The 22834-nt window shown below is 30.9% G+C and overlaps 3 protein-coding genes, 1 long non-coding RNA gene and 1 other non-coding gene across 5 annotated transcripts; 2 read left to right on the plus strand and 3 right to left on the minus strand.

The window, feature by feature from the left end:
- Window positions 1-2343: 2343 nt before the first annotated feature.
- LOC114405548 (homeobox-leucine zipper protein ATHB-22-like) lies at window positions 2344-4443 on the minus strand. Its single transcript, XM_028368026.1, has 3 exons — window positions 4125-4443; window positions 3231-3556; window positions 2344-2680 (listed from the first exon to the last, which is right to left on the minus strand). The coding sequence occupies exons 1-3, from the start codon at window positions 4258-4260 to the stop codon at window positions 2441-2443; spliced, it is 702 nt and encodes a 233-aa protein (XP_028223827.1). The 5' UTR covers window positions 4261-4443; the 3' UTR covers window positions 2344-2440.
- Window positions 4444-5778: 1335 nt separating this feature from the next.
- On the plus strand, window positions 5779-7589 carry LOC114405549. Its single transcript, XR_003665263.1, has 4 exons — window positions 5779-5866; window positions 5945-6237; window positions 6357-6475; window positions 7112-7589. It is a non-coding gene; the product is annotated as an uncharacterized LOC114405549 (long non-coding RNA).
- Window positions 7590-12498: 4909 nt separating this feature from the next.
- Window positions 12499-16264, minus strand: LOC114407148 (F-box protein PP2-A15-like). The gene is made up of 3 exons (XM_028370137.1): window positions 15959-16264; window positions 15757-15875; window positions 12499-13350 (listed from the first exon to the last, which is right to left on the minus strand). Exons 1-3 carry the CDS (start codon window positions 16262-16264, stop codon window positions 12888-12890), a joined length of 888 nt encoding a protein of 295 aa, XP_028225938.1. The 3' UTR covers window positions 12499-12887.
- Window positions 16265-19961: 3697 nt separating this feature from the next.
- On the plus strand, window positions 19962-21962 carry LOC114407149 (transcription initiation factor TFIID subunit 7-like). Its single transcript, XM_028370138.1, has one exon. It carries the CDS (start codon window positions 20382-20384, stop codon window positions 21747-21749), a length of 1368 nt encoding a protein of 455 aa, XP_028225939.1. The 5' UTR covers window positions 19962-20381; the 3' UTR covers window positions 21750-21962.
- Window positions 21963-22298: 336 nt separating this feature from the next.
- TRNAR-UCU lies at window positions 22299-22371 on the minus strand. Its single transcript has one exon. It is a non-coding gene; the product is annotated as a tRNA-Arg (tRNA).
- Window positions 22372-22834: the final 463 nt, after the last annotated feature.

Here is a 22834-nt window from a genome sequence, read left to right on the forward strand (position 1 = left end):
ATGCTCTGTTTGATTCATGATGAAGGCATTCCGAGTAATGATATTTCACCACTCGGCCACTACATTACTCTAAACAATTTATTAATATATATTATTTTTTTATTTTTATCTTTTTTTTCTATTACATCATGTTAGTGTAGAAAAAAAGGTGTTTAAAAACACACATTGCGAAATAAAATGATCTATTTTACATTTAAATTATATTACAAATCGATGACATTAAAAAGTGTACCGGTTGATGAGCTCTTGAAGCAAAAAAAAAAAATTCTTTAATAGTGTGAAGACTTTACGTGTATTCCTACATCAAGACTGACCTCTATTCGTGAAAAACTTTGACAAGTGAAAAAATAAGAATAGATAAGTGATATTGAGAAGATTTCAACGTGCAGCCCAAGTCTCTGTTTATAGTATGCTAAGAATACCAAATTTCTGATCAAATCAAAATCATTATTGATAGTATTCTTTTTTAAGCTATATTATTTCTTGTTACCTTTTATTGCTAACCATTTAGCAATTAAAATTGAAAATAATAATTGATCAAGTCAAACTTGTATCTAGTCGCTTTTTCAACCCAAATTTCAAATATAAAATCATACATGTTTGTTTCTCTTCTTTCACCAAATCTTTTATATTATTTATATTTTCAATGCTAGCAAAAATATAAAATATTCCACCTTTTTAAAATCAATTAATCATTTGATCATATTAAATTTTTTAATTTAATTAATCATCAAATATTAAAATAATTTCTTTAACAGAGATTAGAACATTCGTTTGTATGATCTCGTAGGTTCAATACTAAGCCGATAATATATTAATCAAATTAATATACTAACAAGGTAGGCGTCTAACAACACTCCTTAAGGTCCCGATAGTATGAAGTAACATTTTACTTTCAAGAACCATTAGAAGAGTAGTGTAATAATTTCTTCCATCTTTACCGAGTATGATATTACTCTCAAACCCTTTTGAGTTAACTCATAATGACTTAAGAAACTCATTTCTTCTTTCATTTAATTTTTTTGACCAGGATATAATTTTATTCATAGAGCTGAAACTCATTACCAAGAGTTGATGGATTCCTTCTTGATTAATCATTAATTCTATAGGTATTTAATCATATCCAATATCCATTCAACAAGTGTTCTAAAACATTAGGTGTACGGAATCAAAATACAACAAATAACATGTTAATTATTATGACAATCTCAGGTCAAAGAAAACTATTATACCTCTTCTTGAGAATTTTCTATTGACAGTTTATGGTAAATTTTAACCATTAGAAAATTTCAATTGAGTCAGTTCAATGATTACATCAACATGTGACTCATCTATATATGCAAATTAATAAATGAGATCTATTAATATTTATCCAATAAATAGTATCACATATATGTTAATCTATCCGGATTATTGATATCCTATTTACAATAATCCTATGATCAAGAAAGGTTTAAATTAAAATTAAAACAAACTTGTTTCTCATATCATAATTTTTATTATAATAACAAGTCTTTAATTTTAATCAAGGACATTATCAAATGAACCATTTAATCAAATAGTGAAATATGACAATGAAAATAAAATAATACTTTATTATTAAAATTAAAATTGATTACATGATGACGGTGAACATACAAATATATTTCGAACAGTTAACTATCATATCATTCATAGCTATACTTTTTTTTATTTTCTTTATCTTTCTAAGTGTAAACTAGAATAGAGTGTCCAACAATATTTATTCTCTATTTAAACAAGCAGTATATGATTAAATTATTAAATTAGATTCATGTTCATAATCTTCTTGTAACAATCTTACATTAATGTCACCGATTAAAATATTAACAATTAATGACTTATATCCAAAACAATGTTATTTGCACCTAATTTTTACACCTATTTTACTAAAATAAGATTTTTTTTAACATTTATGCACATCCAACATTCTCACGCTAAAGTCTAAGGTAATATTCGATTTAATTTTACTCAGACGTACTTGAGTACAAAGTTTTAAAAATTAATGTGAATCTCTCATATTTTATTTTTTATTTTAATTTAAATATTTCATCTCTTTAATTTAATTTTACTTCCGCATCTCTTTTATAACTTACGTATTATGATGAAAAAGGTAAAATAGATAGAGTGGAATTGTCCTCTTCCTACCTAGAAGTAGCTAGTAGGTGATAACTGATAAGACTTAATGCAAGCCAATTAATGAAAACTATAAGTTAAATAAATTATGCATGCCCTCCCGATTAACTGTTTTATGAGTCATAACTACCACCCCGACAAGTCTGCATGGATCCTAATTTCAGTTCAGAAAAGGTTATATAGATCATCTTCTTGCTAGAACACTATAATATTAATTAAGCTGAGTACTCACAGAGTTCAAGTTCAAAGTTGTGGAAGATTAATCAGGGATAATATTAATTAATAACTAATAAGGCACAGCAGGCCAGTGACAGTGAGGAGGCAGTGAAACAGTGGTGTTATAATCCTCCACAGTGAAAGAACAGTAGCCTTGATCTGCAACGTGCTCAATGTTACTCTTTCCCCTTAGAGTTAGACCCTCTGACGTGCTTTCTACTGTTTCTTCCCCTGATATTTCTGTATAACAGCCAAATGTTTGCTTCCCAAAACCTTGCTCTTTACTTAGCATTGCCTTCAACTTCATAACCTGCATGCTCATAACAGAAGACACATATATATATAACTATACAATTCAATTAATCAACCAGTTCAGGCAATATATAACTTGGTGGATATTCATGCTAACACAGGCAAAAGCAAAAGACTAATAAATTTTATATCTTTTTATGCTTCTTTCTTTACTCATAAAATAAAATAAACACATTCTACATTATTTTCTTTATCTGCATTTCTTTTAACTAAAAAACAATCATGTTAAGATAATATAAAATATTAATGTGTTAATAACAAAGGTCAAATTTGAAAAAAATAATTTGGTATAAAAATGCTAATTTCACATTTCTTTCACATATGTGACATAATCAAAAGTTAACCAAATCATAAAGATGAAAAACATATTATTAGTTTTTTAGGCATGACCAAAAACATACTATATTCAAACTTAAAATGAAGAGACCTTTGAATTCTGTAAGGCAAAACCCATATAATATATAGTTCAAGAGCTTAGAGTTAGAGGTACATGGAGAGATACAAGGATATGTATTTGTGTAAAACATGCGTGAAGTATAGGAAGGTACCTCTTCTTGAAGCTTTTGCTTTTCGTTGGAGACGACATCATATTGGTGTTTAAGCACATCGTACAAGTGCTCAAGCTGCTTGGTCTTCCACCTTGTTCGTCTATTTTGGAACCAAACGGCGATTTGGCGAGGCTGAAGGCCTAGCTCCCTGGAAAGCTTCATCTTCCTTTCAGGGTCCAACTTTATCTCCTCCTGAAAACTCCTCTCCAATAACTCTATCTGGTTATTTGTTAATCGCTTCTTCTTCTCTTTGTTTCTGCTGTCCATTAATGCTGGAACTGACCCTTCTCCTGTCTCCATCAATGCTGCTTGTTTCACTTCCACTCCTTAACAAATGCAACAGAGAGGGGTTGGGTTAGAAAAATCCGTCTCTAATTAATACATGAATGAACGCGTGTTGGCTAGGGTTACTTACTTATAACTTATTCTAGAATCAAAAAATAACATATAGTAACAACTTTGAAAATGTAAATATATTCCTCAAAAATAACAGAATCATAACAAGCATTTAGGCTGTCAGATTGTTTTTTTAGATGTTGTCCTATACCAACTTACCAAGTGTAGTTTTCAAATATATGCTTTGTCAAGGTTTCCTATATGTTAAGTTTGTCTTCTTCAGAATGGCAAAAATAGGGGTCAATTACTTGGGATTGAAGTCACTATTCATGAGCAAAACTCAGAAATAGTCCATAAATTTAAGTTGTTGTCAAATTATATGCTGGCTGCTTGGGAAGCCATTGATTGATTCACACTTGCTCCCACAGGTGCACATATACATAGAAGGTAATTACATTTGAAAATTGTAAACCATGAGAAGTAGAAAAGAAATGCAACTTGACACATGAGGATAAAGATAAACTCTTTGAAAGAGCAGTGTTTTCCTCGTTCTTTTACCTGGATATGGACTGTTGTAGTTATAGTTGTAGAAGAAGCTTAAGGTCTCTGGCCGAGGAACAAGTGGCTTTGTGCCGTGATGCCAATCCATATCTGTCTCCAGTTCCCTGTCTAGATCTCTTTCTTTCAATTCCATCTGCAAAATTGATCTGTCTTATATGGCCTGATCAAGGGCTTCACTGGGTTGGGATGGACCACATAGGCAGAGAGAAGATAGAAAAGGTGTATAACGAGTTTGGCTAAGCCAGTGAGTTGTGGCACTATGCTTCTGACTTGTTATTATGAGAGGCCAAAGGCTACCTCTCTACATGCCTTTCTCTTTTTGGGTGCCACTAATTAGAGATCTTAAATTATTCAATTGCTTGCTTCTATCTAATAAATTTATTTTAGAGAAAGTCAATTATCAAAATATATACTAACATAAAGAGCATTCATTTCGTTGATTACTTCTAAATCAAACTTATATTTAACAAAGGTAGTAGTATAGACTTGTACCTATCCTATTGATTGATATGCGACACCAAGGTTAGTGTGACATTTGTGAATTGAAAGTGTGAACTTCTTTCTATTCTTTTGGGAGCAACAAAGTTTTGTGTTAAGCTGGGTGGAGACTGTAGAAGGGACCGTGCTGTCAGTGTCAGGACAAGGTGTGTAAAAGGGAAGCCGTGTGTTAAGTTGGCCACAGAAGTAGCCTTTGTGCTAGGCATTTAGAACAATGTTACTTGCACCTTTTTTTCACAATAATTCTTACAATTTGATTGAAAAATAAGAAAAATTATCCTCTTACACAAATTTTATAACAGTTCTTATAATTTAAATACAATGTTACAAAATAAATGATGTGAGAGAAGGGAATAAAAAAATAAATTATAAAAATATATTATGCAAATTAATTATAAAGTGGGATTAATTACTTGACTAGATGTTTAATTTGATCAAACACATTGAAATTAAAAAAGAGAAAACAGTTTCAAGCTTATCACATTTTATATAAATTAAGTTAGTAAAACTTCAAATTATTGTTACTAAAAAATTAAGCATATACATTTTAATTTTATGCCATTTCTTTTATTGGCAAGGAATTACCATTCGGATGTTTTGAGAACAATTATGTTGTTTGTACATTGATCTTTTTAGATAGTTTTTGGGTGAATCTAGGATAGCGGATAGTCAATGACTAATTTTTATAATAATAAAATTTATTTAAGAAGTCGACGGTTGATTTCTCCTAAAAATATATTTTATAGACATGAATTTTTAATTAAATTTTGACTATATATTTAACCGACAAAACTACGTTATATTATATTGATTAATGACATCTAAGTTATTAACTAATTTTTTATAAAGAATTATTAATTTGTTACTAAATTTATATACCTAAATGAGTTTGTTTATTTACCTTAATTAGCAATTAGGTGATTTATTTGATATCAATGAATGATGACATTTGTACATGATCAGTTTCATAACATTATTACTTCTATATCATTTTTTAATAGACACATAAAATATTCTTTCCAACCAACACTACTTGTTCTTTTATCCTATTCAAAAAAACATCATGCATGACATCAATATGGCATGGATAATTGATGTAGCTAGCTTGATAAAGAGGATAATGTAGAAAGGGATTTTCCATTGGCAAAAAATAGTCAAATGAGTTCCAAAATCGCAACACCGAGGATGACAGAGAAGCTGCTATTACCTCTGCTGCACCATTAAAATACAAGTAAAGGACGGTAAGGAAAACAGAACTTGGGCTAATCTTCTGTTCATTCAACCTCATTTCCCTTTCACCTTAATTATTTATCGTGCAGTGTTTGCAGAAGAGGACAGCTGATACTATCTTACTTGCACTCCTTCTTGTGTCGGAGCATAAATTTGGGATCTAGGTTCCCTGGCTTTGACAAAAATTTATGCAATATAATTTCTTTTTATGAGTTATAGGACTGCGCGTGTTTGGACTTTTGGAGTACTTACTAGACAAAAAAACTGAGAGAAGGGTTCCAAACGACAAGGGAAGTGCTTTCTTTGAGCTTGAAATATGGTGAAAGAGATCATGCGTTGCATTTGCATGAATGAGACATGAGAGTGATAGTGTGAGACAAAGGTCATTGTAGAATAGAATAGAATCCAACTTGCTTGCATGTCATCAATTAAGTTGGTTTCGTTTGTTAATTTATTATTGATTCATGCACCATGATAACAACGCTACATACTTTTCAATAGGGAAAAAGCCTCAGTTCTGAAGTACGGGCACGACCAATAAATAATGAAACACTGGCGTAATCTCCAAGCTTCAAATGCCAAGAGTAATCGCAGAGTGCTATTAATTTCTCCACCAACAGGTGCACCAAAATCTTCTTTACATTTTTATTTTCCATATTTTTTTTATTTCTTTTTAATTAAATAATCTATTTGGTTCTTTATCTTATTTTTTTTAGTTAATTTGATTTTTTATCTTTTAAAAAGTTTAATTTAATTATTTGTCTTTTTCTTAATTTAATTCTTTATTTTTTTAAAGTTAATTTTATCATTTATCTTATTATTTTGCTTTAGTTTCATCCTTCAATTTATTTAAGATTAACGTCGTTAATCATTTAAAAATAATTCTTTTTGTTTGCTTTTCTCTCATTCCTCTCCACTTCAATTTTAACAAAAAAAAAATCAATCTTAAATAAGTAACGACATCAATCTTAAATGAATCAAAAGATTAAATTAAGTAAGAAAATAAGGTAAATGATTAAAATAATTTTTTTAAAAAAAATAAAATACGAAATTGAACAAAAAAATAAGATAAATGATAAAATTAAACTTTTTAAAAGATAAATAATCGAACCGAAGAAAAATAAGATAAATATAATGATCAAATATTTCATTTGAGTTTCTTTTTTCATTTCTATTTTTTTTATCATTTTCACTTCTTTCACCTATACACCAAAAATTGGATGGACATTTAAACATTTTTATTTTGATCTTTCCAGTTTCTGTTGGCCATCTCTTGTTTTATTATCTACTACTACAAAGAGAAACGATTGTGTTTGCTTACTATGTGTACGGGAAATAATGTCATGCATAAAAGACTAAGGAATGCAAGTGGCGTAAGAATAGGATATTTTTTATATGGCATTTTCCGTACTCGGGTTGCTGCAATGCTGCTAATTTGATGGGTACCGACAGTACGAGAATTAATGCCTAGAGTGGGGTTAAAATGTCAACTTAGTTACAAGGGATTGAAGAGGCTATTATATATAGTTTGAAGGCCACTTCTCTGCCTAGAATATTAACCCATCTTCTTTGATTTATTAAGAAAAACTGTATTTGTATATAAAGTTTGTGTAAAGATTTATTACAATAAAGAGAGAAAAAACAAGAATGTGAAATAAGACAGTGTGATAAAAAAAATAGAGAAAAAATAATGTTGAAAAAATCACGAATTAATATAACTCCATTATTTATGTTGACACTATTGTAATATACATAAGTTTAGAGTGAAAGTTTACAAGAATAGAGATTTCTATCCAATCAAACTATGAAAGAAAAAAAAACAGAAATGTGCTTTACCTTTAATCAAGCTAGGTATCAAATGCTTATTATTTGTCCATTTAGGGAATGTTTGGAAATATACTTTTGAGACTTATACAAATGGTTTATGACTTTTTTTTAATAAATTTCACAGAAAAGTTTATAAATAAATTTAAATTTGGTAAAAAAAATGATCAATATTTTATTAAGTTATTTATTCATGAATGCACTATAGGATAAGTGTCTCTCACTTTAACTAGATTTTTAAGATTATTAGTACACATTTGATGGTAAAGAATTTTTCTATTACTATATATCTATTAAAGTTGGGTAGGGTAATCCAATATAAAAAAAAATCAATCTAAAAAACAAAACAAAAAATTGAAAGGAAAAAAAACATTTTTTTATTAGATTTAAGTTTCAGATTTTATTTTGAGAATGATAATATATATATATATATATATATATATATATATATATTGGTTTCTCAAATTTGGTTACAACATTTTATTGAACCATTTAATTGATATTAAAAGTTTTAAGAAGTTTTTTAAAAGCAAAATATATATTTATAACTATCAAGAAGGGCTATCTACTGCCCAAGGTGTATAGAGATGCCTATACAAATTTTTAAGAGAATATATTAGATGTATGTTAGGAAAGTAAAATTCACCTCTTCATTAGATAGAAGAGCATTCAAAATTAGGAAGGAGAGGGGAGAGTGGATACACAAAGAAACAAATAATTTTACACATTTTTTATCCAGATAGGGCTATATATGTTCCTTCTTGCATTTTCTTCTTTAACTTTTCGTACTACATACAACAGGTTTTAATTATATCAATTCATTCCAAAGAAAGGGATGGATACAAGTAGGAATAGTCTCAAACTTTTGCGAGCTAACAAAGAATCTAGACGTTCTTATCGAAAAATGAACAATTCAATTAACTTACCTACAAATAAAACTCATATAATTAAGAGTCATTACAGAAAATATAGCCTTCCTACATTTTGACAAAATGCAACCAAACTCAGAATTAATTAAATAGTTTGTGGAAAAATATTGTACAAATACAATTTGTCTACGTTCATTAAGCATTGTACGTTCTATGTGAGGATAGTGGAAGGTTAGTATTGAATAAGGAGGTGATTGCATTGTGTTGTGACCTTGTGGGAAGTCAATGAGTACCATCGAAAGTATCAAAAGCAGTACTCCACCGAAGCTTTAATTTGCCTAAACCAAACTGCTTATTTCACTAAATACTAATTATACCCTTGAAGCAGCCGGGGACAAATTAACGTAAGTAGCATATCTATAGTTAGAACTTAACTCGAGCTCCACCTTTTGTTGAGCTTATTAACTATGAGAAAGCCCAATGATGATTTAGTTACTTTCTATTTCAACAGGTTAAAAAAATAATAAACAAATAAATTTTCTAATTATATAATGAATAAATAAATAAAAATATTATACACTGATTTTGTATTTTTAAGGCAATGATTATTTTTAACAAAATTTTTTAGTTCCTTAACCTATACATGATCATTCCTTAAACAAATAATATTTTTTTAGTACCAAAGGAAGATAGATTTAAATAATTAAAGCTCAAGGTAAAGAAACTGCAAAACCATAAAAACCTAGGTATACCTAGAAGATATGTAGGGACTAGAGAGCTTCTTCGAGATCTTGAGAGTGGTCCTGTGTACGTATGTTTGCCTGAAGAAGATGGCCATGAACTACACACACATTTGTAGCTATACTCATGCAGAAGAAATTTGAAACATTGAATTAAAGTGTTAAACTGCTGCCTTACAACATAATTAGGCTTTGACCTTTAAGATTTGTATATATATATGTGGTCCTGAACGCGTTGGATAACATTGTAAATACATTATGCATGTGATGAGTGAACTTTATTCAGTAGCTAGCAAGTAAAATGTTTCACTGAGAGGAATTTCTAAAACTACGTCACTAACCCTAGCTACCACACATAAGTGATATAAATAACTCACTATACCTAACTGGCCTAAGAAATATATAGTTTTGAAAGACTGATCGAAACAGAAGCAATAGGCAACAACTATATGTGACTCTACGTAAACGGCGCCGAACATGGTCATAGACCACTACGTGGGTATTTAGTTGTTGTTACTTTGCCTCATCCAAATAACGTAAGTGCATAGAGATTCTAGCTAGAGAAGATCAACGTCCTCCTACGTGCTGTTATTTGCAACTTTAATATATATGTATGCGTAGATGATCCTGTCCAATGGTCTAACCACTAACGTCTAATAGTATTAGCATGGTTTTAAATTACACTTGCGGTTACATTACTTGAAGTAAAAAAAAAAAACTTTATATTATGAATAATTATGAAAAAATGTGATTGCAATTGCACTTATAATAAGTTAAAATATCCTTGATATTGCCATCAGAATCACGATTGTGGAACACTATGAGTATTAGTAAATATATAACCCATTGAAAAAAAATGTAAAAAGGGCCTAAACCACGACTAGCGACATTACGGAAAGAAAATTGAAGTTTAAAATAACGCGGACATGTGTTCTCCCTATTTTTGCCTTTTGCAATTGTAGGGGCTGGGGGGTCCCAGATATAGAGTATGGTATATATCTTCCTTCTCCTTCTTGTCTTCTCCCTCACCTTTCCCACAATTTCCCACAATATGTATCTGTTCGTTTCTCTGGCTTGACCCAAAACACGGATTCAGTATGATCTTGAATATTTATTCTCCTGTTGCTTCCTCCCCTTCTCTACCATGCAATGAAATTATAGTATAAGAAAGTCTTTTTTACTTCAACACTTCTCGGTTAGGTAGCTAGTTCAATTCTCATAGTCTAATTCACTTTTTTTTCTGAGAATTTATTTAATTAAAAAGTTAAATTTGAAACTATTTAATAAACATTTATAGGCTTAACAAATTAGTCTATTTAAGTTAATATTGTTTTTTTATTGCCTATTATAAATCTCTGTCCAAAAGTCTAGTTGTCTTTAATAAGAATTTTTTTTAACAACATTTTTTTTCAACTTACAAGCTCGAGTCCAAAGTTTTAATTTAAGAGATTCGAGACCGTGACATATATGTACCTACATAATGTTGGTAAATTATCATTTATTGTTGTTTCTATAATATTAAATTTAACGTTTTGACATATAATAGTGTGAGTTCGGGGTTTGGGGACCCGAATTCACAGTATTTTTCTAACAATTCAATTTAAAATTTGAGGTCTCCTTACTCGAATTCTAAACATTTTTTTTTTCATTTTTTGTAAATTTATTTAATTTTTTTAATAATACAAATAGAATAATAATATTTGGTAATATATTTAAATAACATTTGTATGAACAGTGTTGGGATAGCTATGTTAATAAAATGGGGAGGGGATATTCTGGGAAATAAAAAAACAAAAGGTATAATGGGGGTAAAAAAATTCCCAATGTAACTCTTATGGGTGTTTAGAGAAGAAATTTTTACCACGCAGAAATTATGATTCTTGGCAATCATGAGTCTCGAGATTTCTAAAATTGACTAAAACTTATTTCGTTAGTACATAATGATATATATATATATATATATATATATATATATACACACACTAAATTTTATATTTGGTTTTAATAGAACTTTCTTGTATATACATTTTTTTCAAAATTATTCTGTTATACAAATAAAGTTATTTAATATGCCTCTGTAAAACTTTATTGTTTACTTTTTTTATTTATCATAAAAGAATCTTTGTTGTATGAAGATATTATTGTAACTCGACATAGGTGTTTCCTTACTCCTATGTATTTTTGAGTGGAATGGTAAATTAACGAAAACATATTTTTATTGTATATCTGAATGATATCTTGTCGAGATAGTGTCGAACGTTAGGAATATTTTAGTCAAAACATTTTTTTAAATAAAGTGGAGATTTTAATAGAAATATGTGAGTGTCAATAGTAATACCCCTCAACCTTTTTATTGGGTTTTTGCAATAGACTGGCCCAATTAGAACTGAAATTCCTGAATAAACCTAGCAGCATAATTATTTTTCGTTGATTATAGGAGAAAGTCTATATTATATTAATTCAAAGAATAATAACTATATAGATGAACGGCATACCAGGGACCACTTACCATTTAAGACGCAAAGGGCATACCAATTATTCTGCCAAAAACTTTAGTAAAAACTTTCTAACTCCCTAATAATTTTTACCCTAAAAAAAAACCCTACTAATTTTAACTTCGAGGTTTATTCATATAAGTATTCTGAATTTTGAATTATCATAAGGATGACAGCATTCTAAACTGTTATTTATATTTCAATTTTGTTTTCATTAATGTTACTAAAATAAAGTTCCAATATCTTTTAAAACAAAATTAGTCCGCCATCTTTTTTATTGTTAAATCAGGTTTCTTTGTCAATTTTTTTCAATATCCCCCTTAAAAACTCAATTAAATAAATCCAGTAAATTATTTTAAATCATTTTACTTTAACACACTAATCAAAATCATATTTTATCAAAAATTAAATAATTCCAAAAGTTTCAAGTTTCCCCTTTTAAATCCTCAGAATTTTTCACATTTTATCAAACTTCTAGCTCTAAATCACCAAGCACATAGATCATAGATCAAATTGATGTAAAATTATTTCGGCTTAATCAATAAAGAAACTGCATTAAATACTTAAAAGAAAACATTGTCACTTATTGTCGTACCTGGATTGAGCATAATTGACTAATGAGAATATTTGTATTCTAGACCAAAATTCCAATCCTAAACCCTCAATTATTTGTGGGTTGAATGCAAAAGGAAAATAATTTAACACAGCAAAACCATTACATCAAAAGATCGATTCGTTGGGCATTTTCTTTTATTATTCGATCAAATTTTACAACAGCTCTGCTTGATATTGCGCTTAAAAAAAAGGTACACCTAAATTTTCCGTGCATACTGTTCAACATATGTGCCAATAGTCAATACCTGATGGAAGGCACAACAATATCAGGTGAGGAAAATCTACTATAGCATCACAATTAAGTTCAGAATGAGCAGACCATCGAAAGCAAGTGTGAGCGAAGTTTGTTTTCCTGTTTCTGTATCCATCTCATCTCACAAAGGTATAAAACATGGAAATGACAAACACATAGACGGTGATTACATAAAAACTAAAGAGCACACCAACTACCAAAAATTGGAAGAAGAAAAAATCCTAATCTGCGCATGGTTATTTCAGAATGCCACTTCTCTTGCGCTCTCTCAAATCCCTCGGTATAATAAATACAGAATCTACACAAAGCCCACCTTTAGAGTGTGTACAATCAATCTGTTTCATGGAGAATCTTACTTTAGTTGTAGGTTCTGATCCACTGACGATAAACTCACCCACCTTGTAATCTACCCAATGTCCACGCTTGTGATTGCCGTGTAAATCATCAGGTTCAGTTTCATCCAAGTAGCACTCAGATGATGCTTGCTGACCATCCATGGTTGACAACTCAAATCTCACTGGTTTTATATCCCAACCATGGGTATGTTCATAACTGCAGACACGTCGACCAAGCCTCTTGGAAAATCGTCCAAGGTGAAGCCTAAAGGAGAGAGTATAAATATCAGCAGGAAAAGGGAAGCTGAACTCCCCATCCACTTCAAACCACCATATTTGCTGCAAATATGCTACAGTGTTGAACCTGAAATGAACAAAGAATAAAAGTGTAACGCACTACTCAGAAAAATGAGTTGACCGATCAAACAAAGCACCCTCAGCATCAAGCTTTAGAGCACTACGATTTGCAGAAAGAAGCACAAGTAGCATATAAGCAGAAAGTTGCCATAATTTAACTATTATGGAAAGACATTGAGAATTACAGGTGTCCAACTATTCATAAACTAATACTAGGTTCTGCAAACCAACCAAAATCACCTGTTTATGTTTCACTCATAGAAAGGGACAGATTGATTGAATCAGGTTGAGTATTTCATGGATCAGTAGGGCTCAAGACTACAAAATGATATCAACTCATTAAAACTGAACCAAATGGCATATAGTTGAAAGTCAAAACATCATTCCAAGGCACAAGCAATTGAGGGGGAGTCACACTCTTCTCCTCTAAGAAATTAATGTGTTATATTTAATCTATTTTAATTTAAAGAAGCCTTTAAAGAACATTTTTTTTCCCTCTCTATGATTCTCAATATAATTGACCGGTACTTTTGAATCCTTTACTATCAACTTTGGCATCATAAATAATGGTAATTTTGGGTAAAGTTCCAAAATAATAATAGTAAGAGTAATTAAAACTTCATTTCATTTTCTAGCATGTAAAATTGATAAATTGAAAACCAACTGTTGGTGACACTAAGTAGAGAAGTTTAATAAGTTTAATGGGCATATATCAAAATGTTTTCAACAAAGAGACCCCTCCCCCAAATATGTTGGACCAAGATAATTTGCTTTTCTATGGGAGGAAAAGAATGTTTAGAATTTAGCTGAGGATGCCTTTGACTGGCTGCCTGCACAGGACAATATAGTAATAGGGATGCCAAGTAGTCCATACTCTATACCATAGCGAGCTTTACATAACATTTGGACCAAATAAAAGTACAAACCAAGTCAAGTAACTCACAGGGTCACTTGGTTTGGGTGGCCAACAACAAAAGCAACATGGACATTTTCAGATAGCATCTTTGTGATTACCGGGTAAGATTTTACACCAACAAACTCCAAGCCACAGAGACTGATATTTGATTGTTTTATTTTACATGAATTACATTATGCTTGGTATCTAAGCCTCATTGATGATCGTGGACATTCCTAGTCAATATACTAAGAATGTGAAGATTTTCACTTGATTGAAAGAAAAGCCATATCTTGGAATGCCCGAAAAATTTGATAGATTTATCCATCCACACTCGTTATTTAAGGGCACTGAAAAGCACATATCCTTCAAATAAATCAAAGGGGGTAATTCCTGGAGCATGGTAAAGGCGGTCAAGTGGAAGCAATTGCAAAAAATATTACTTCTAAAGCCAATTAATATGACTTTGTAAGCAAAACAACATGATCTATGAATATGTATCCCACTGACGACTTGCATACAAACTGAAGTAATACAAAATCACCGACTTTCTCCACACATTGCAAAAGCATACATAGTTGATCTAAGGATTGCATAAAAAGGTAAACCTGTCAAACACCCTATACCAGTATACCACAAAATTACCCCATTCTTCAATATTGGGAAAGCAAAATAATTATATTGTTGCTTTTCATGATACCAAAGCACATTTTTACTTACCACGTGAGTACAGCACTGTCAACAAGGCCACCTGTGTCATACCCTTGATAGTGACATGTAAAAACATTAAAACAACAAAACAAACACACCACTTTTATATCATATCAATGAATTTGTGCGACTGGAAGCAAAACAAATGAATCTCAATTCTCAAAGCATTCTGTGGACATGTGCAGCACTCCACACCTTTGATTCCCACAACCTATCTACTTGCCAAAATTCCCCACCCTACCATTATATTATGGTTGTTAAGTAGCAGTTAGTTATTATAGGCCAGTCAGTCAGGAGTTGCCTATAAATAAGAGGGGTCGAGAAGGAAAGGAGTTGTCATTGTATTGGGGGAGAAGTCTTCAGGAGAGAACGAGGTCTCTCTAATACCTAGAGTGTAACACTATTTTCCATCAATAAAGATCATTTCCGTCTACAATCTTGTTCAGTTTCTATCACCCTTCAATTCTTTTGTTTTTGTCAGACTCTAGTCCAGAAATCATGCACAAACATAAAACATGTCCCCTTCTTCTAGTATACGACAACTAAGGCCTCACACAAGTATACCAGCAACATCCAATAATCCATATAAGACTACCATCTTACAATATGCTCAGCAGAAGCATGTAGCATGGGTTTTCAAAACCTCGACCTCAAATATCAGTAGAATCACGATTCCTCTAAAGTTAGCAGGCCCTAAGTTCCCACATCACATTCATCTCATGTAAACTAAAAGCAATGCCACAAATTACCTAACCCAACATCACCACAACATAATTCAAAGGAAACTACAGGTTCTGAAAACCTAACCTAGATTCTTCAGTAGGAACCCAAGTCCAGTATCTGCGGTCATCAATTCCAGTAATAGACATCGCCTTCGCCGAAATTGACATGCAAACTCTTCCGGTAACCCTATCCAGCCACACTTCCTGCAAACCCCTCATCCATCAACGAATCTCACACAACAGCACACTATCAATAACGAAACTCAAGAAGAAAAAAAACACCGTACCTTGTTGCCGTCATCAAAGGGCACTGCGCGAGAGAGCAGCGCGAAGATGTCCTTCTTGGAGAGATTCCGGTGCCTCTCGGGAGGCATTAAATCGAGCAGATCTTGGTAGTTGCGAGGCAGCTTCGTCTGCCACACGGAATCCGCGGAGGCGGCGCCGCGAAAGGCGCGGTTGAGGCGCGCGAGGTTGCAAATCTCCGGAGGAGTGAGGTGGAGAAAGACGCGAGCGACGCAATTCTCCGGGATGTCGCCGAGGCCCGGAGCGGCGGCCGAACCGTTGCTTCCCAGGTTCGACAGCGAGGCCCCCATCCCCTACGGATTCACCCCTTCTTCCCTTTCATTCAGACAACAAAATTGAATAATGATAAGATAGGGTGTGCGAGGATGCACCAGGATCAATGCGCTTCACTGCTTCTGGCTATTGATTTTGCCATGTCTACCTACGCTGTAATGTAACCCAACCAGGCTACAAGAATTGCCTTAATTATCGATAATATGTTGAATATCAAGCCTGGTAGTATTCAATTTCAGGAGACAGGCACTATGTATAGTGGTTTTAAAATTTGCCAAGTCATCAAACCACCCTATTATTATTTTTTCTCCTTTTTTTTTCATTATGATCCCATTGTTACCAAGTTATCTATTAAAAATAGTGATTAATATTTATTAGAAAATATGGATATATATATATAAGATAATTATTTTCTTTTTAACATTATTTATTTCATGTTTAATGGGTTAACAAGATTCAAACTTTAAACTATTTAATTAAGATACACATGCTAGCCGTGTTAATAAGTGTTATTATTTATCAAGATGAAATAAAAATTTTAAATAAAAAGTTAGTTATATGATTATGATCACTCATAATCATGCATCTTATATATGTAATGTGTTCATAATTTATATTAGCTAAACATCCTGGTGAGAGTTCAAAAATTCCTAGTAAGAGAATAACAAATGGGTGATTATAATTATGTTTGAAAAATTAGCTAGAAGTTAAAAAGTTAGGTAGAAGTTAAAAAAACTAATTAATAGTTAAAAGTTAAAAACTAATTTATTATATTAGAATTGTTAAGTAAAATTAGATGTTAAAGTACTTAAAAAATGTAAAATTAAAAAAAATATCAAAGGTTAGAAAGTATTAAAAAAACTTGTTTATTGAACAATTGAGTTTTTCAACTAATAAAAATAAAAAATTAACTAAAATGTCTTATTAAACATAGCTTATGTTAGTCATAATTATGGTTAGGTTGAATCATAACATTTTGATATATAATCCAAAACAGATTTTAAATGATATTTTAAATGTGATAATAAATATATTTAGGAAATTATTCAAGCTTCTAAAAATACTGAAATAAATATTAAGATATTGAAAGTTAGTTGCAAGAGATGCTAAAAGAGTAAAAATTGTAGCAAAATAAAATGATTAAATATATTGAGAGTCACTCTCGTAACTATTTAATATTGTTAAGATTAATTTATTTGAAAAAAATTAAAATCTGTTTTATATCATCACTAATAGGAGAATAGTACTGTACATTTTAAAATAAGAGGATTGGAAAATATAATTTTAGTATTTCTTAAAGGAGACAATTTTAATTTACCCTAAATTTTATTATGACCGTTAGTAAAAATAGAAAAATATATTATGATTTAACATTTAAATCCTCATTTTTTTTTTATCTTATTACACTTTTTTTTCGCATGCATCTTTGATCTCAAACAATCTTATTTGAGATATTTTTGGACACTAAAATGTTGATATTTTTTTAGCAGAAATTCATACAAATTCACAATTTTTATGAATGATGGATTCGTTTGAATAAATAATTTAATTAAGTACTTATTTAATACTTTTTATTATAATCTTGACAATAAGTTACTGAAAAATTTTAAAAAATTAAGAAATTGTAAAAAATATAAGTGACCCTCAAAAATCAAATAAATTATTCTAAACCCCTTTTAAATCTCTCTCAATTTCTCATCTTCTTCTATATTATATTACTTATTATTTTTTTATTATTGCATTTCTCTTAACAAAAGTGCTAACACATTCTTATTAATACATTTTTGTTATTAGTTAAAATTTATTAAAAATAAAAAAATTAAGAAAGATTCATTAAATATAAAATGATATTTGTTAAAGACCTATAGTTTATAATTTTTAATCAATTTTGAGCAATGATAAAGAATATTACCAGTCCTTCACTGTATATGACCGCATACACTATACAATTCACATATTTGAATTTTTTTATTCTTATATGTAAATAAAAAATAACCAATTGGATAAACTAAGTACCGAAGTTACAAAACCAGCGGCTCCATGTCGTGGTGGGTAACGGCCGCGTTATTCGACCACGAAGCTAAGAATCTTCAGCTAAGCTTTTTGGCTCACCAGCAAAGTTCTAAATTAGTTTTTAAAGTTGCACTAGTCAGAATTTTTAATCGTTAAAAATTTTCTTGTAAATTAAAAAAATATTTAAAATTTTAAAAATTTCTGTTAATTTTATAAAGTATTTTTTTCATCTTTTTTTAAAATAAAAAATAAATATATATTTACCATAATTTTTAATTAGTAATTTTTTGAACTAATAATACATAAATATTAAACTCTTTAAATTAATCCGTAAAATTGTATAACTAATAGTATCTCCAATAATTCATTTTAATTTCTTTACTTTATGTTAATTGGTTATTATAATATCATATGATAATTAAGTAACTCAAAGTCTTATATATATTTTGCTCCAATAATATAATTTTAAGCAATTATTAAATTATCTTTCTTCAAAAATTCTTAAATGTCAATTTTTTTATTTATAGGTAATCATTACTTATTTGAGCAATAAAACATAATTTTAAGTAATTCAATATGACATATAAATCATCTTTAATAATAATAATAATTAAACAACAATATCTAAAAATAAGCTACCCATTACAGTGACCATCTAAAACTCCAAGATAAGTCCTAAACAAAAGAGTCCAAGATTGGAAGTTTTAAAGTTATCTGTTAACTTTTAATTTTATAAAATGTTTTATTATAAAAGTTAATTAACTTATTATATATAATAATAATTTTTAATTTGATGATATTGTAAAATTTTTATATATTTTTTAAAATTTAAAACACATCTCTATCGAAAATGAAAAAAAAATTGTGAATAACCACGTATGATTATTTACAATAAGAAATAAATGAAAAAAATTATAATAAAACAAAGAAAAGAGAAAAAAATATAAATATAATTTATGATTAATAAGAAAGATAACCCACTAAAATTAATTTAGGTGTGTTTGGTTCTGTCGAGTAAAATAATATAGAAAGGATGAATAATTTTTTGGATGTTTGATGGAGAAAAAAATAAGGTGAAAATAATTTTTGAAAGGTGGAATCGGCATGTAGTTTTTCTTACTTTTTTTTTTTCATTACCTTACATTTTTCCTCATTTGTTTTCTATTTATTTTCAATCAAAAAATTTTACGCATCATTTTGTTTCTCATTTATTTTTATTCTTTTTTTTATTTCCATCAATTTTATTTCTCACCTCTATATCAAACACATCCAAATAAAACACACTATAGTTTTTAAAAATCCTATTTTGCATTTACATGGAAAAGAATGATTTATTCTAGAAGAACTTGTATTCATGATTTTCACCATGTGTAAAATTTTTCTTAGTAATCACAATGTGTAAATTTTCCTTTAACTCGGGATTAAAATCACCAGTAATTTTTTACGTAAGAAAAAACATCATCAGTGATAGATAAAAAGGTTTAAATAGGATGCACAAGAGAGAATAACCATGTATGCAGAATCCATTGTCCTGGTTGAAACGACAGTTTAAGAGGACGTGGACCAGCCCATTAGGCACAAAACCCGTGGGTCATTTTTTCCAAACAAAACCATGGGCAGTTTTCTTTTGTCAGCACTAACATAACCAAACCAGCTGCTTCACCCTTTGTATTACTATATGCTATATATCTATATATCCTTGTCTTTCTTCTAACTTCGCACCAATCTAAGATCCTTCTGCATCATCACCCTTCGTATAATACCGTCTCTCCCTTTTTGCATTTTTCTCTCCATCATTGACTTCTGCCAAGTCTTTCAAAAAGCTAGCTGATCGAGGAATAATATAGCATGCACGAGGTCTTCGTGGAAGAACATACCATTGACACTTGCCACATGCCAAGCGAGTTGGTGAGGTGAATGTTACTTATGATGTTAATTACACTACGTCCATCTCACTCTTAATTTCTTAATCCGAGTCCTTTAGTCAATTGCTTTTTAGCCCCTTTTGAAATTCCAATCTCATTCTAACTTTGCACAAACAATTTTCTTAGCGGTGGAAAATTGGAAATTTTGTTAGATATATAGAAATATTGGTGAAGTAGTGGACTTTATTAGGAGTTGATGGAACCCAATGCACTAGGTGGTGGAATATTTCCTAACATAAGTAGTGGTTTGCTAGGAGTAGAAAACCCTTTACAACAACAACCAAACCTTCAAAACCAGCAAAACCCCCACCCTTTGCACCATCTCCAAATGGTTTCCTACACCACTAACCACGACACTGACACACACCATCAACAACCACCACCTCAGCAATCAATCAAACATGGCTACAACTTTTCGGCCACTAAATCCAACAAGTCACAAATCACACTCAGTGATGAAGATGAACCAGTGTTCACAGCAGAAGACAATAGCTCCGGAGACCCCAAGAGAAAAGTGTCACCATGGCATAGAATGAAGTGGACGGACACCATGGTAAAGTTCTTAATAATGGCGGTTTATTACATTGGAGACGAGGCTGGTTCAGAAGGCACTGACCCCACCAAGAAGAAAGCCTCTGGGTTGCTTCAAAAGAAAGGGAAATGGAAATCAGTGTCAGGGGGCATGATGGAGAAGGGTTACTATGTGTCTCCTCAGCAATGTGAAGACAAGTTCAATGACTTGAACAAGAGATACAAGAGGGTCAACGACATCCTAGGCAAGGGCACAGCATGTCGGGTGGTGGAGAACCAAACCTTGTTGGACACTATGGATCTGTCACCAAAGATGAAGGAAGAAGTTCGAAAGCTCCTCAACTCAAAGCACTTGTTCTTCAGAGAAATGTGTGCTTACCATAACAGTTGTGGCCACAACAACAACAACAACTGTGGCAGTACTTCCAACGTGCAACAATCAACTGATCAGCCACTACATCAACATAACCATCAACAGCAGCAGTGTTTGCACTCATCAGAAAATGGGGTGGGGAGTCTAAGAATGTTGAAAGAGGATGAGGATGAGGATATTGAGGACGATGATTCGGATGAGTTTTCTGATGAGGATGAAGATGAATCAGGAGAAGGAGGATCAAGGGGTATGGAGGAGGATGAAAATGATCATGTGATGAGGAAGAGAGCAAGGAATAAGGGAGGTTTCGGTGTTTCATCGATATCATCACAGATGATGCAGCAGTTGAATGGTGAAGTGAGTGGTGTGTTGCAAGATGGAGGGAAGAGTGCTTGGGAGAAAAAGCAGTGGATGAAGAAGAAGGTGGTGCAGTTGGAGGAGCAGCAGGTGAGTTATCAAATGCAAGCGTTTGAGATGGAAAAGCAGCGGTTGAAGTGGGCGAGGTTTAGCAGCAAGAAGGAGAGGGAAATGGAGAAAGATAAGCTTCAAAATGAAAGGAAGAGGTTGGAAATAGAAAGAATGGTCTTGCTACTTCGCCATAAGGAGCTTGAATTGGTTAATGTTCAGCAGCAGCATCAACAGCAACATTCTTCTACCTAGCTAGGCTAGAAGAAATTACTGTGTAAATTTTATGTATGGTTAATTGAAATTTTAAGAGCATATGTAGACTAGGCGAAATAGATGAAAATGATTGTTCATTTTCTGGGTTCATTCTATGTAATTTCAAATATATAGTATGCTTGTTTGTAGACAGTTTTTTTTTTCTTGTGTTAACTGTTAACTAATTAATATCTTTACATCCTTCGAGTTCTATTTTTATAACCACTTCATAGTGAAATTTACTCAGAAATGATTTTTCTGGGAATAAAACTTTTTTTTATACACGAGGTGCTCAATGGGGACAAAAAACAACAAAGTAAACTGAAGAAAAATGACAGAATAAGTTGAAATGTTACATTGTGTTTGCTACAATTAAGGCAATATAGCTTTATCATTTGAAGAAAAGAACAAAGCGACGAGTTATAAGTTATTAGTATTATGGTGCCGACAATAATCTTAAATTGGAAAGAAAGCTAGCGTAACTTGCTCACTTTGAAGTTTGAATGGACAAAAGTCACAAAACAAAAATGATGGTACGGAACTTTGGAGCACGCCCGGTGGGACTCGAACCCACAATCGCCTGATTAGAAGTCAGGCGCCTTATCCATTAGGCCACAGGCGCTTCCTGAAAGTGTGGCTCAATTATGAATTATAATATAGTCTAAATTATGCCCTATCACAGTAGAAAATAACATGCTTAATTATCAATTGGTTTTCAAATTATTTTAAATTTTAAATTTGATCCTCAAATTTTTAAAATATTTAATTTTATTCTCAAATTCTTAAAAATAAATCAATTTAATCCTAAAATTTTTTAAATATTCAATTTAGTACTTAAATTCTTAAAAATAAATAAATTTGATCCCCAAATTTTAAGAAATTGAGGATTAAATTAAAACATTTAATATAATTTAAAAAATAAATACTTGAAAGTCTGAGGACTAAATTAGATTCATTTTTAAACACTTGAAAGTCAAATTAAACCTTTTAAAAAATTTGAGAATCCAATTGATTCATTTAAGAACTTGAGGATTAAATTTAACTTCTTAAACTTTTTAAAAATTTGAACACCAAATTAATAATTA

This window comes from Glycine soja, chromosome 3, assembly GCF_004193775.1.
Source record: "Glycine soja cultivar W05 chromosome 3, ASM419377v2, whole genome shotgun sequence".
Lineage (NCBI taxonomy): Eukaryota > Viridiplantae > Streptophyta > Magnoliopsida > Fabales > Fabaceae > Glycine > Glycine soja.

Bases quoted from the DNA above. Each gene is read 5' to 3' on its own strand.
- LOC114405548 (XM_028368026.1), bottom strand. From the start codon at position 4,260: ATGGAATTGAAAGAAAGAGATCTAGACAGGGAACTGGAGACAGATATG. The intron at 3,557-4,124 runs GTAAAAGAACGA...GCATTTGTTAAG, and splicing joins CTACAACAGTCCATATCCAG to GAGTGGAAGTGAAACAAGCA. The intron at 2,681-3,230 runs GTACCTTCCTAT...ATGAGCATGCAG, and splicing joins AGCAAAAGCTTCAAGAAGAG to GTTATGAAGTTGAAGGCAAT.
- LOC114407148 (XM_028370137.1), bottom strand. From the start codon at position 16,264: ATGGGGGCCTCGCTGTCGAACCTGGGAAGCAACGGTTCGGCCGCCGCT. The intron at 15,876-15,958 runs GTACGGTGTTTT...AGGGGTTTGCAG, and splicing joins CCTTTGATGACGGCAACAAG to GAAGTGTGGCTGGATAGGGT. The intron at 13,351-15,756 runs GTTAGGTTTTCA...TGTTCATTTCAG, and splicing joins GTTCCTACTGAAGAATCTAG to GTTCAACACTGTAGCATATT.
- LOC114407149 (XM_028370138.1), top strand. From the start codon at position 20,382: ATGGAACCCAATGCACTAGGTGGTGGAATATTTCCTAACATAAGTAGT.